The sequence below is a fragment of the Dipodomys spectabilis genome, unplaced genomic scaffold, assembly GCF_019054845.1.
Source record: "Dipodomys spectabilis isolate Male_0828 unplaced genomic scaffold, ASM1905484v1 ptg000360l, whole genome shotgun sequence".
In the NCBI taxonomy this organism is placed as follows: Eukaryota; Metazoa; Chordata; class Mammalia; order Rodentia; family Heteromyidae; genus Dipodomys; species Dipodomys spectabilis.
The window spans coordinates 2,601,709-2,615,587 of record NW_024871037.1 but is presented as its reverse complement, the minus strand read 5'-3'; the positions used below and the strand labels follow the sequence as shown (position 1 = coordinate 2,615,587).

Below are 13,879 nucleotides of genomic sequence, written 5' to 3'. Positions count from 1 at the left end.
CAATTGAGTGAAGAGGGCAAAAGCAAAAATTGCCTTATCTCTGTAAATCTGTCTCTTTGATACATTTACCAGTTTCCATTCCTTGGAGAAGACAAGTAAAAGAGTAAAGGAGGATTAGATTTCTTAGCATTGTAGGGAAAATCAAGACAGCATTTACTTTGGATTCTACAGAGCATGGATGTATCACTTTTTTTTCCCCGCATATTCAAGACATCATTTGAGACACAAAGATACCACACAAAAGCTTAAAGTACCTAATAATGTTACTTAAGAAAGAAAACAATTCTAGTGTCAGCTCAAGACAGGCTACAGGAAATAAAAATGTAGCAATTGACAACACTCTATACCTTATTGTCTGTCCAGCCAGAAAGAATTTCTCCTTAAAGACTGGACAGAGGGTACCACAAAAGGATCTTCATCCCTCCAACTTACCTTCGTTTGCCAGTGGCCAGGTTTACAGCTACCATTTTCCCATCAATGCTAAATGGTGGATCAAGGTTCTGCAAGATCTTCACTACCCGAAGAGCTTCCTAGAGAACCAAAGTCACACTTGAACCCAAAGACAGAAAAAGTCACACCCTGAGAAAGATAACTGCACACAATTTGCCTTCTCAGAAATTTAAGAAGCACAATCTTTTGTTCTTTTTCTTTTGTTTTTTTTTTTGCTCTGGTACTGGAAGCTTGAACTCAGGGCCTCACGCCTTTTTACTCATGTTCTATCACATGAGCCATATCTCCACCATTAGCTTTTTGTTGGTTATTAGGAAATGAGTCTCTCAAATTTGCCTGAGCTGCCTCCAAACCTCAATCCTCAGATACTAGCCTGTTCAGTAGTTAGCTCATCTGAGTTCTAACTTTTGAAAATAATCACCTCACTTGAATGAACATTAGACCCAAAAGAAAGTATTTTTATATTTTAATTTTTTGGAACAGGGTCTTGTTATGTATGCAGGCTGGTCTGCAAATTTCTACACAGTCCAGGCTGGCCTCAAATTCACCATCCACCTGCCTCAGCCTCCTAGATGTTGGGATTACAAGTGTGTACCACCCCCTCCAGCTTCTGAGGGTTCTTTAGCCAGCTGCCTTTAGACTATTTCAAAATGGGGGAGAACTCACTGCATGGGAGTCGAGGTCTATAAAGCCGTAAGTGTGGCCCATGGGGCCAGTTCTGTTCTTGATGATACGGACGTTGGCAGTAGTAAGGTGGACATAGGGCTCCAGCACTTCCACTATCACCTCAGGTGGAGTGGAACGATAGATGCGTTTTAGCATGATGGCTGTATGAACCAAAAACAAATAGGAAAGGAGGAAAGAAAAAGAAACATTTGAAGTTTCAAGAGCCTAATGGTCACTTTTTACTCTAGGTAAGTACTTCCTACCTTTCTTTACCAATACTAAGATAATTCCACACTGAATTTATAGCAACTTGCTATTTAGAGGATGTAGATTCTTTCAATTAGCACAGTAAGGCTGACAAGAAACAATTACTTCTATAACCATTAGGGGTCTGGACAAGCAGCTGGCTACTAGCCACATTATCAGTCATCTATATTCTCATAGTCTGGTAACATGTACAGATAAACCACTTACTTTTGCTCTCTCCATCCTGGCGTGAATCTCCAGACCACTGTTCCTTGTCTCGGTCTCTTCGGAAAGTAAGCCCTTCCCTCCGAGAATGAGACAAGTATCTTTCTGCTTCTCTCTTCTGATATCCCAAGCGTGGTTCTTGTCCATCTTCCCGCTTCCTAGATTCAAGTTCCTTATCAGCAGGCCGTGGAGGCTGCTTTTCTGATGGAACTGTTATGGATGTTTTCTGAGGTTGAGGGTAGGCTACTAATTCTTGTTTGACATCTGTCAGTAGAATATAAACAGAAAGAGAATCCATATAAGGTTTTTATTTAAAAAAAAAAAAACCGAGAGTTCTCAAGATGGCGACGGGGCAGTAGGGAAACGCCACAGCTCTCTCCAACCAAAAAGAGAGTTCGAGTTCCAACCTTTAATCTCCCCAAGAGACCGACAACAACAAAAAGACGAACACTCAGAGAAAAACCAGAGGTGGAAAATAACAAAAAAAGAAAGAGAGGAAAAGAAGAATTTCAGAACAGAGAAGAGCGAAGACCCCTCCCCCAACCTTTACTGGCCGCGCGGCAGTGCGCCAAGCCGCCGGCCAGCCGGCCCGGCGGGGGCTGCCGGAGCCACAGAGACACAGGGGGCTGCTTGCAGATCACCAGGTACCGGATTGCAGAACAGCGGATCGCCAGGAACAGAGAAACCTACCAGCCGGGAGTCTCCAGGAGGATCCCACCCCACCCATCACTCTCCACCGGAGCGGAGAGGCTCCATCCCGCCAAAGCCGCCCGGCACCAGCAGCGCCACAAAGGGACCTGTCGCGATCGCAACGACCCGGCGGGGGGCCGCCCAACCCAGCCCGCAACCACCCCAACTGAACTCGGACTGCAACAACAACTGACGGACTGCAACAACAACTGACGACCTACAGGGTGAGTACCCATCAGGGGACAGGGAATCCATCAAGGGAGACCAGAGCTGGAGGGAATCCCCAGACCCTGACCTAGACTCCCTACCCCAACACCCGGACCACAGGACCCACTAAAACTGGGAACTGTTCGAGAGCCCCACCAGCCGGTGGAGCACACTCTGCTGGCCAGGCCAGAGCAAGAGCGCCCCGGGAAGGGAGCTTAAATGCTCAAGCCAGGAACAGTGCCCCTGGGTCAAGACTACCAACAGTAGAAGAAATTTGAACTGTGTCCTCCAGGCTGCATAACCAAGGTGGTATACACATTAGCACAGGCCTAACGAGCGCGCTCCAGGCTGGGGCCGGAACCAGGCCAGGGGACCGGCGCCTGAACAAAGCAAAAAGGGTCAGAAGTGGGGCTGTGGCTCAAATGGTAGGGTGCCAGCCCTGAGCTGAAGAGCTGAGGGACAGCACCCAAACCTAGAGTTCAAGCCCACAACCAGCCCAAAACAAACAAAAACACATCAGGAGCCCATAGCAGACTCCAGTATTTGGGAGAGTGCATCCAGAGCATCTGATCTTCCCAAGAGCACCCGCAGGAGCAAACACAAGCAGTCTAGGCTGCTCAACCCTTCCAAAGGCGGGAATTGCTACAGCAGAGAGCTGAGAATCCTAAGTGAATAGCAGCTGGAAATAGGCTCCCAACAGAATCCAGATCAGACACAGACTCTCTCTACCAATAGAGAATCAGCAACCAAGCAAAGACAGACACACCAAAACAAGATTGAAGAGCAGTCTCCTGAACCCCCATGCGAAAATCACAGAGAAAAATCACAAGGTTTACCACTACCCAGGACAGCAAGCTCACCTCAAAAGCCAGCAGCTACGCAGGGGAGAGCCCCAGTGGGAGCAAAGCAGGAATGGAAGACAAAAACTACATCCAAGGGTTGCTGGAGGCAATGACTCAAGAAATAAAGCGAGAAATGGATCAGAAATTGAAAGAGCACAAGGATGAACTATCAAAAGATATACAGGATATCAAACAAAAATTGGATGCAAAAATAGAAGCTGCACAAACCTCAGTAAGAAGTGAGATAAACGTCAAATTAGAGGTAATGCATACTGATATCACCTCATTGAGAGGTGAGATCAGTACTCTGAGAACCAACATTGAATCCATAAAGGGATCCATTTCCATCATGCAAACCACAATAGAAGCCACGGTCAACAGAGTGAATGAAATGGAAGGTAGAGTGTCAGATACAGAAGACAGAATACACCAACTGGACCAAAAAGTGACAGATATGGAAAAATCACTCAAATTAAACCAAAGGGAAATTCAAGAGCAAGCAGATAATGCTAAAAAATTTAACCTTCGCATAATCGGAGTGGACGAAGGTGAGGAATTCCAGAGCAAGGGAATGCAACACCTATTTAACAAGATAGTCAATGAAAATTTTCCCCACCTCAAAAACGACCATCTTAACTACATCACAAAAGCTTATCGAACACCCAACAAGCAAGATCCCAGGAGAAACACTTCTAGGCACATAATAGTAACAATGATGGATCTGAATAATAAGGAAACAATCCTGCATGCAGCAAAAATGAAGAAGGAGCTATACTACAACGGGAAAAAAATTAGAATCACTGCAGATCTCTCCACACAAACAATGAATGCAAGAAAAGCCTGGGAAAGCACCATACGAGCCCTGAGAGCCAATAACTGCCAACCCAGACTGATATACCCGGCAAAGCTAGCATTCACATTCGATGGAGAACTGAAAACTTTTAATAGCAAAGAAAAACTAAATGAATACATAAACATTAAGCCAGCATTACAAAGAATTCTAAGAGGGGGGACACAACCTGAAGAAAGCAACCAGGAACTGGGACCTGCCCCAAACAGGCATTACTCAAAGTCTAACTGAGCAAGCACAGGAGGAAAGGAAAGAAGAAAAACTTAGGAAAACGGAATGGCAGGGACAACAATGCATCTCTCTATACTTTCTCTTAATATAAATGGGCTGAATTCGCCAATTAAAAGAAAACGAACTGAGGACTGGATCAGAAAACAAGACCCATCCATCTGTTGCCTTCAGGAGACCCACCTCTCAGCCAAACATACAAACAAACTCAGAGTGAAGGGGTGGAAAAGGATCTACCAATCAAATTCCCCCGATAAGAAAGCAGGTGTAGCTATCCTGATATCTGACAAAATAAACTTTTCATTAAAATCAGTACAGAAAGACAAGGACGGACATTACATATTAATAAAGGGAACAATCCAAGAGGAGGATATAACCATCATCAACTTATATGCCCCAAATATCGGTGCACCCAGATATGTTAAACAAATGCTCTCAAACTTACAGAATAAAATAGATCCCAATACGATAATACTAGGAGACTTTAACACGCCACTCTCACCAAAGGACAGGTCTACCAACCAGAGGATTGGCAAAGAAGCTACCGAATTAAGTGAGGCCATACTTCAAGCGGAATTAACTGACATCTACCGAGTATTTCACCCTAAAACAACACAGTACACATTCTTCTCAGCAGCTCATGGAACTTTCTCCAAAATAGACCATATCATAGTTCATTCAAGGAACTTAAGCAAATACAAAGGGATCGACATAATCCCCTGTATCCTATCTGACCACAGTGGAATCAAGCTAGCTCTCAATAACAAAGCATACCGCAGAAATTTCTCTAATACATGGAAATTGAACAGCACACTCCTTAACAAGGCCTGGGTAACAGAAGAGATCAGAGAAGAAATAAAGCATTTCCTAGAACTCAATGAAAATGAAAACACCTCACAAAGAAACTTGTGGGACACAGCAAAAGCAGTCCTGAGGGGCAAATTTATTGCCCTCAGTGCCCACATCAAGAGAATGGAGACAGACCAAGTAAATAATCTCATGTTGCAACTAAAACAGCTAGAAAAACAAGAAAAAATGGGACCTAAAGCTACTAGACGAAGCCAGATAACCAAATTGAGAGCAGAGATTAACCAATTAGAAAATCAGAAAACCATAACCAAAATAAACCAAACAAAAAGCTGGTTCTTTGAAAAAATAAACAAAATTGATGGCCCGTTGGCAAGATTAATTAAAAAAAGAAGAGAGGAAACCCATATTAATAGGATTAGGGATGCCACGGGAAACATCACAACACGTACCCAAGATATCCAAACAATTCTAACAGACTACTTTCAAAAGCTATACTCTCTAAAGGAAGAAAATCTGGCGGAAATGGATGCATTTTTAGAGAAATACAAGTTACCCAAACTGAGCAAAGAAGAAGTTAACCAATTAAATAAGCCAATATCCTATAATGAGATACAGGAAGCTATCAAAAGTCTTCCAACAAAAAAAAGCCCAGGACCAGATGGATTCACAGCAGAATTCTATAAGACCTTTAAAGAAGAACTAATACCCATACTCCTCAAGCTCTTCAGAGAAACAGAGAAGGAGGGAGCTATCCCAAACTCATTCTACGAAGCCAATATCACACTCATCCCCAAACCAGGCAAAGACCCAACCAAAAAGGAGAATTACAGGCCAATCTCCTTGATGAACACAGATGCAAAGATCCTTAACAAGATTCTAGCTAACAGAATCCAGAAACACATAAAAAAAATAATACACTATGATCAGGTAGGCTTCATCCCAGAGACACAGGGATGGTTTAACATACGTAAGTCAATAAATGTAATCCAGCATATCAACAGAGCCAAGGTCAAGAATCACATGATTATCGCCACAGATGCAGAAAAGGCCTTTGATAAAATTCAACATTCATTCATGCTAAAAGCTCTGGAGAAAATAGGAATAGAAGGAACATTTCTAAAAACAATAAAAGCCATTTATGACAGACCAATAGCCAATATTATACTTAATGGGGAAAAGCTACAACCAATCCTCCTAAAAACAGGAACAAGGCAAGGATGTCCACTGTCTCCACTCCTCTTCAACATAGTCCTAGAACCCTTAGCCAGGGCAATAAGGCAAGAAAAAGACATTAAAGGGATCCGCATAGGGAAAGAAGAAGTGAAACTATCCCTTTTTGCAGACGACATGATACTATACCTCCACGATCCCAAAAACTCCATCCCCAAACTTTTAGAAATCATAAGTCACTTCGGCAAAATAGCAGGATACAAAATAAACCCACAAAAATCAGTTGCCTTCCTATACACTGATAACGCACAGGAAGAGAGGGAAATAAAGGGAGCAACCCCATTCACAATAACCTCCCAAAAAATAAAATATTTAGGAATTAACCTAACCAAAGATGTAAAAGAACTATTTAATGAGAACTATAAAAAGTTAAAGAAAGAAATTGCAGAAGACACTAGGAAATGGAAAGACCTCCCATGCTCCTGGATAGGCCGACTTAATATAGTAAAGATGGTGATACTTCCAAAATTAATATACAAATTCAATGCAATTCCTATTAAAATCCCAATGACGTACATCACTGAAATACAGAAAACAGTCCAAAAATTTATATGGAACAACAAAAGACCTAGAATAGCCAAAACAATTCTAGGGGATAAAGACAATATGGGAGGGCTATCCATGCCGAACTTCAAACTCTACTACAGAGCTATAATCACAAAGACAGCATGGTACTGGCACAAAAACAGACCCGAAGACCAATGGAACAGAATAGAAGATCCAGATATAAATCCACAGGGCTACAGCCAGCTGATATTCGACAAAGGAGCCAAAGACATACAATGGAAGAAACACAGCCTCTTCAACCGCTGGTGCTGGGAAAACTGGGCAGCCACATGCAGAAAACTAAAAGTGGACCCCAGCCTATCACCATGCACCAACATCAACTCAAAATGGATTAAAGACCTTAACATTAAACCTGAATCTCTGAAACTACTGCAGGACAGAGTAGGAGAGACACTTGAACTAATAGGCACAGGAAGGAACTTCCTGAACAGAGTCCCAGGGTCACAACAAGTTGGAGAGAGACTCGACAAATGGGACTACCTTAAAATAAAAAGCTTCTGCACAGCTAAATCTATCGCAACTAAGCTAGAAAGACAACCAACTAATTGGGAAAAAATATTTACCAGCAACATATCAGACAAGGGGTTAACATCCTGTATATACAGGGAACTCAAGAAACTAATCCCTCCCAAACCTAACAAACCAATTACTAAATGGGCAAGGGAACTAAAGAGGGACTTCTCAAATGAAGAAATAAAAATGGCAAAGAAACACATGAGGAAATGTTCATCATCCCTGGTGGTGAAGGAAATGCAAATAAAGACAACCCTGAGATACCACCTTACCCCAGTCAGAATGTCCCACATCCACAAATCAGCCAACGACAAATGCTGGAGGGGATGTGGAGAAAGAGGAACCCTATTACACTGCTGGTGGGAATGTACACTTATACAACCACTTTGGAAAGCAGTCTGGAGGGTCCTTAGAAAGCTAAAGATTGACCTCCCTTACGACCCAGTCATACCACTTCTAGGCATCTACCCTGAACAACAGGAACCAATATACAAGGACACGTGCACCTCCATGTTTATTGCAGCACTGTTCGCAATAGCTAGGATATGGAAACAACCTAGGTGCCCCACCACAGATGAATGGATCCAAAAATTGTGGTATCTATACACAATGGAATATTATGCAGCCATTAGAAATGACAAAATAATGGCATTTGCAGGGAAATGGATGGAGCTAGAAGGAATCATGTTGAGCGAGGTAAGCCAAGAACGAAGAGACAAACGGTACATGGTCTCCCTCATAAGTGGATGCTAAATCCAAAAGGTTAGTGATACGACAAAACTAACAGGACTTAAGAAACAAAGAACTCCCGCTCATCTGGTTGAACCACTACTAAATATCCTCATGCTGCTGATCACAAATATGGTATATAACATGTGAACACTGTTATATATTACAGACTGTGGTAGACAATATGCTCCAGGGAAGTTAGAATGAACTTGTGACTTTGAAATTATGTAATCATTTAATCACAATCAAAAAAAAAAAAAAAAAAAAAAAAAAAGAACCTCGGGGAAGGGAGGGAGGGAGGGGATGGTAGGGGGAAAACAATGGAGGGGGTAACAATGTTCAAGAGGAAGTGTACTCATAACCTCACTCATGTAACTGTGACCCTCTGTATAGTAGCTTTACAATAAAAAAAAAAAAAAAAAAAAAAAAAAAAAAACCACTACTACTTCAATCCTCTTTCCCTACTTATACTGGAATACCTTTAATATGCTTCAGAAATATCTACAAAAAGTCTGACAGTTGTTGAGAAAAGACTTACTCTACTAAGCTAATGAGGCAGCACATAAAACAGTTCAAAAAAGTTAACTATCCAAGCATTTAAGAAAATCTTATGAACTTTCTATCACTTATAAAATATCCAAATATAACAAATCCATCAGAATATACTGCTAGACCTAACTGTAAGACAAAATGAGGTCCCAGCCCTCAGGAGACTAAAGCAGAGCAATATGAAATCTGAGGTTACCCTGAGCTACCTAGTGAGTTCCAGACCAATTAGGCTACATACCAAGATCCTGTGTCAAAAACCAAAGAAAGCTGGGTGCCAGTGGCTCACGCCTATAATTCTAGCTACTCAGGAGGCTGAGATCTGAGGATCACGGTTCAAAAAGCCAGCCCAGGCAGGAAAAATCCAGTGAGACTCTTATCTCCAATTAACCACAAGAAAACTGAACGTGGTGCTGTGGCTCAAGTAGTAGAGCACTTGTCTTGAGCCAAAGAGCTGAGGGACAGCGCCCAGGCCCAGAGTTCAAGCCCTCTGATTAACAAAAAACAAAGGAAGAAGCTGGGCACTGGGGGCTCATGCCTATAATCCTAGCTACTCAGAAAAATAAAACGTGTTCAATGAGTAAGATAAGCCCCATGCCTTCTACTGCTTACCTTCTCTTGGACCCTTGCAGAATGAACATGAAGACTGATGTCCACCAGTACTGGCCTTACACTGAAAAAAAGGAAAGAGTTCAATTTGACTGTGAACATTTTTAAAAACTTTGTGACTATAGAACAGTAGCACTTGCCAAAAACTGAAACAAGCTATAGCTTAGGATACCCTGAAAAATCTAAAGAATCTGATACCCTTCCTTTAAAAAAAAAAAAAGTATATATTTTTATTGTAAAGATACTGTACAGAGGGGTTACAGTTACATGAGTAAGGTAATGAGTACATTTCCTACTGAGCATTGTTACCTCCTCCTTTGTTTTTTCCCCTACCATCCTTTCCCTTCCCCAACCTGCTTTTTTTAAACAACAACGCAGACAGGATCCAATAAGCACTAACAGCTATCTTATGATAAACATCTGGATTGTGGAACAGCCCATCATGCCTTTGCCTTGAACAGGTGTCTATAAAGAAAGAAATTTAACTCAGGAAATGGGACTGTTAAATGTCTTAAAGAATAGCGTTGCTTCAAAAACCACTGTCATGTTTTAGTCTGTACCTAAAACATGGTCCTAAACCATGATTATGAAACTCCCCATTGCTATTTAACTGGAATTGAGAAGAACTAAATTATGAACCCCTTTCTTAAATATTAATAATGAGGAATAAGGAAAACGTATGTGATAGCTATGTGAAGGACACTAAAGGAAGGGGATATTCACTAACTCAGAACAATGGACACTTTGGACCACATAGTTTGCTAGCTAGAATAGCTAGAGCAGTGGCTAATGCTTAAACTGCATATAACATGTGCTATATGATACTTACAAAGCTCATATCTACTTTATATATTATTACTTGTTGATTTTAATAAAAGTGAAATAAGCACTATTATCTTTCCATTTCATAAATGAGGAAACTGAGGTCTAAAGAGGCTATGCAACTTGAGCATGGTCACTAGTCAGTTATTTCACTGTTATCTTTTCTATACGTGGATAATACACATAGTACTTTCCATTGTGAAGTGACAGTGAGCCTCTTCATAGGTGTAGGTACCTCACCACTGTAAGTAAGCTATGGCCATATGTCTTGCTTTGGTCAACAGAATTTGTGTAAATAGTACTCAATACTAGGTTTAGTAGAAGCTTTAAGACCACTGCTTGTGGGGAGGGGCTGAAGGGGAGAAAGGCGAAAAGGGAGAAAAAAGAGGGAGAGGGTAACAAGTTAGAAAAGTACTAACTACCTTATTTATATAATTGTAACCCCTGTGTACATCACCTTGACAATACAATTAAAACAACAACAACAACAACAACAACAACACAAAACTTCTTGTATGAAAGAGCTTCTTGATCTTTCCTTTAGGCCAAGAGGTCTCAATCTTTTTTTTCCCTTGTCAGTCATGGGGCTTGAACTCAAAGCCTGGGCACTGTCCCAGAGTTCTTTTGTTCAAGGCTAACGCTCTTTAAGCTACAGAGCCACTTCCAATTTTCTGGTGATTAATTGGAGATAAGAGTCTTATGGAAGCCGGGCGCTGGTGGCTCACGCCTGTAATCCTAGCTACTCAGGAGGCTGAGATCTGAGGATCGCGGTTCAAAGCCAGCCTGGGCAGGAGAGACCGTGAGACTCCTATCTCCAATAAACCACCAGAAAACCGGAAGTGGCGCTGTAGCTCAAGTGGTAGAGCGCTCGCCTTGAGCTGAAGAGCTGAGGGACAGCGCCCAGGCCCAGAGTTCAAGCCCCACGACCGACAAAAAAAAAAAAAAAAAAAAAGAGTCTTATGGAGCTGAGAATGTAGCTTAGTGGTAGACTGCTTGTCTAGCATACATGAAGCCCTGGGTTCAATTCCTCAGTACCATATAAACAGAAAAAGCCAGAAGTGGGGCTTTGGTAGAGTGCTAGCCCTGGACAGTGTCCAGGCCCTGAGTTCAAGCCAAGACTGGCAAAAAAAAAAAAAAAGTCTTACAGACTTCCCTGTCCAGGCTGGCTTTGAAGGGCAATCCTCATATCTCATATTCCTGAGCTGTTAAAATTACAAGTGTGAGCCACCACCCCACTGTGAGCTCCTTTTTGAGATTATTCCTTTTGGCCTCAGTCCTGGGATAAGAAGCTAAGTGACACAGAAATGTGTCAGGTGTTGCCAAGTGCTGGTTGTCATGCCTGAAAATCTTAGCTATTCAGGAGGCTGAGATCTGAGAATCTGAAGCCAACTTGGGCAATAAAGTTCCTAAGACGCTTATATCCAATTAGTCACTCCCAAAAGGCTGGAAGTGGAACTGTGGCTCAAGTGGCAGAGTGCTAGCCTTGAGCACAAAATGGATAGCACTCAGCCCTTCATTTCAAGCTCCAGGACTGGCACAAAAACAAAAACCTAAACTTTAAGGGAATATTTATGAAATACAAGTGCTCTGGGCCAATAACAATCAGAAAATCCAAGTTGTATTTTATTGAGACTAACAAATATATCAAGCTAAGGTTCTTTTTGTATGTTCTTTTTTTCTGGTGCCTCTACTAATACTGGGGCTTGAATTCTGAGCCTTGCACTCTTGCTTTCACCTTTTCTGCTCACAGCTTGTGCTCTATCACTTGAGCCTACAATTTCAGCTTCTTGCTGGTTCATTGGAGATAGAGATCTTGCAGAGTTGCCTGCTCTGGCTGGCTTTGAATCTCATTCTCAACTCTCAGTTTCCTGAGTAGCTAGAAATATAAGTGTGAGCCACCAGCACTTGGCTTTCAAGCTAAAGATTTTACTGAATTTTTCAGGTTTCTTAATATTTTTAATAATGGTTCAGAAACTTTATATATTTTTAATAATTCTTGTTTAAAAATTGTTACTATAAAGGTGATATACAGAGGAGTTACAGTTACATAAGTCAGGTAATAAGTGCATTTCTTTTTGGACAACGTCACCCCTTCCCTTGCTTTCTCCCATAAGAAGTCTTTTTAACTGAAGTTGCAACAATGAAAACTGAAATTATGTTTTCATACTCATTATAATCACAATCTAGACTTCTAGTAAGAGTACAGTCCCCAAATTTTATATATACCATTCTAAAACATGGAGCTTGACAGACGTAAAATGCAATGGTGCCAAGTTCTATAGTCTCAGAAACCTTAGAACATCCAAAAATAAAAGGACAACTCTCATAGAACCAGCCACTCTCCAAATATCTTTCCAAATAGCAGTTGCTTTATGATCATCCTCAAAAAGAGCAACTGAGAAGAGGTTATAAGTCAAGGAATGGTTATTCTTTTAATAATCAATAAAAATATGGCATGTGCCCCTAGAAAAATTCAGGCTTAGAACCCTGAATAGCTTTAGCAGCACCTGAAAAACAAGATGACCTTGTCCTGAACTCTACTTCAACTTAAGTAAACCAGGAAGGAGAGTTTGGCCTTTGATAATGTATTCTAATGAGGAGCATTCCTGGAAATATGGAAGACCTGTCAATGTGTCATGCTTATTCCCCCTCACCCAATCACTTTTTAAAATGAATGAATGGATGAATTTACTTACTTATTTTTCTTTTTCAGATGTTTAAAGAATTGGTACTTACTCGTTTGCAGTACCAAAAATCTGGGCTTGGTACATACTCGAGGGTGACCTCTTTGTCATGGATCATTAGAATTCCCTGTAAAGAAGAAGACAGAAGCCATCAACCTCAATCCTCAGAAAAATAAGGAGAGACAGGAAGGCATAGAGAGCCTTTCCAGTCCCCAAGATGAAACATTTTATAGAGTGAGCTTATTCACCAATAAAAGGAAATGACTGTTGTAAGCCGCAGACTTGGGGCAGTATGGAAAAGCAAGCTTAAGTTTAGGGCAGGGAAGTTGGAGAAGGTGAAATCAGTCTTCAGCCTTGGTTCCAGCAGGCTGGAGAGTGTCCTTGCCCAGTCACTCTTCCAGAAGTTGTGTAGTACATTCTCCTAGGTTCTGGCAAGTCCCTCAATTGGCTCCCCAACACTATCAAGAAGCAAATTCTTTCTTCTGCAGCACAGAGGCACAGAAGCCCTCTCCATTTTCTTCTTTTCCATTGCTAACTCACGTCTCCTTGGAAAAGTAGAAAGGTCTATAACCTTAGTGTCTAAAAATTTTCTTTCAAACATTGGCTGCATGGCAAAAGTACCAGGAGAAAAGTGTGACACTCAAGACAGGAAGAAAGGAAGGTGAAAGCTTCACAGATTTTTTTTTTTTTTTCTTATGGCAGAAAAATGTGAATGGCTGGTGGCAGCACTGGTGGTCACAGCAATATCACCACTCTGGCTCTAAGCTTACACAATGAAGCATCCCTGAAATCTAAGGAGCAACCCACTGGCAAATAAACCTTTAGGAAAGTGTGACATAGGAATAGGTGGGGAAAGGGGCTCAATAAGTCTGCAGTTACAGAGCTCCTTTGCCTATTTTTGGATAAGTCACAGATTCTACTTCACATCAAGAAAAAAAAGTTTTAGTGAATATAAGCCAGCAGGT

At 41.5% G+C, this 13,879-nt stretch overlaps 1 protein-coding gene across 6 annotated transcripts in view; it reads right to left on the bottom strand.

The window, feature by feature from the left end:
• Rbm6 (RNA binding motif protein 6) overlaps positions 1 to 13,879 on the bottom strand; it is a 78,634-nt gene that overhangs the window by 11,423 nt on the left and 53,332 nt on the right. For all 6 annotated transcript variants that reach the window (XR_006145182.1, XM_042665938.1, XM_042665939.1 and 3 more), the window contains 5 exons: positions 12,967 to 13,041; positions 9,412 to 9,472; positions 1,591 to 1,851; positions 1,117 to 1,277; positions 433 to 530 (listed from right to left, as the gene is read on the bottom strand). Coding sequence is in view for 5 of the 6 variants with exons in the window: in XM_042665938.1 (XP_042521872.1) it covers positions 433 to 530; positions 1,117 to 1,277; positions 1,591 to 1,851; positions 9,412 to 9,472; positions 12,967 to 13,041 (656 nt within the window). In the remaining variant the exon portion in view is untranslated. The remainder of the gene's footprint in view (positions 1 to 432; positions 531 to 1,116; positions 1,278 to 1,590; positions 1,852 to 9,411; positions 9,473 to 12,966; positions 13,042 to 13,879) is intronic.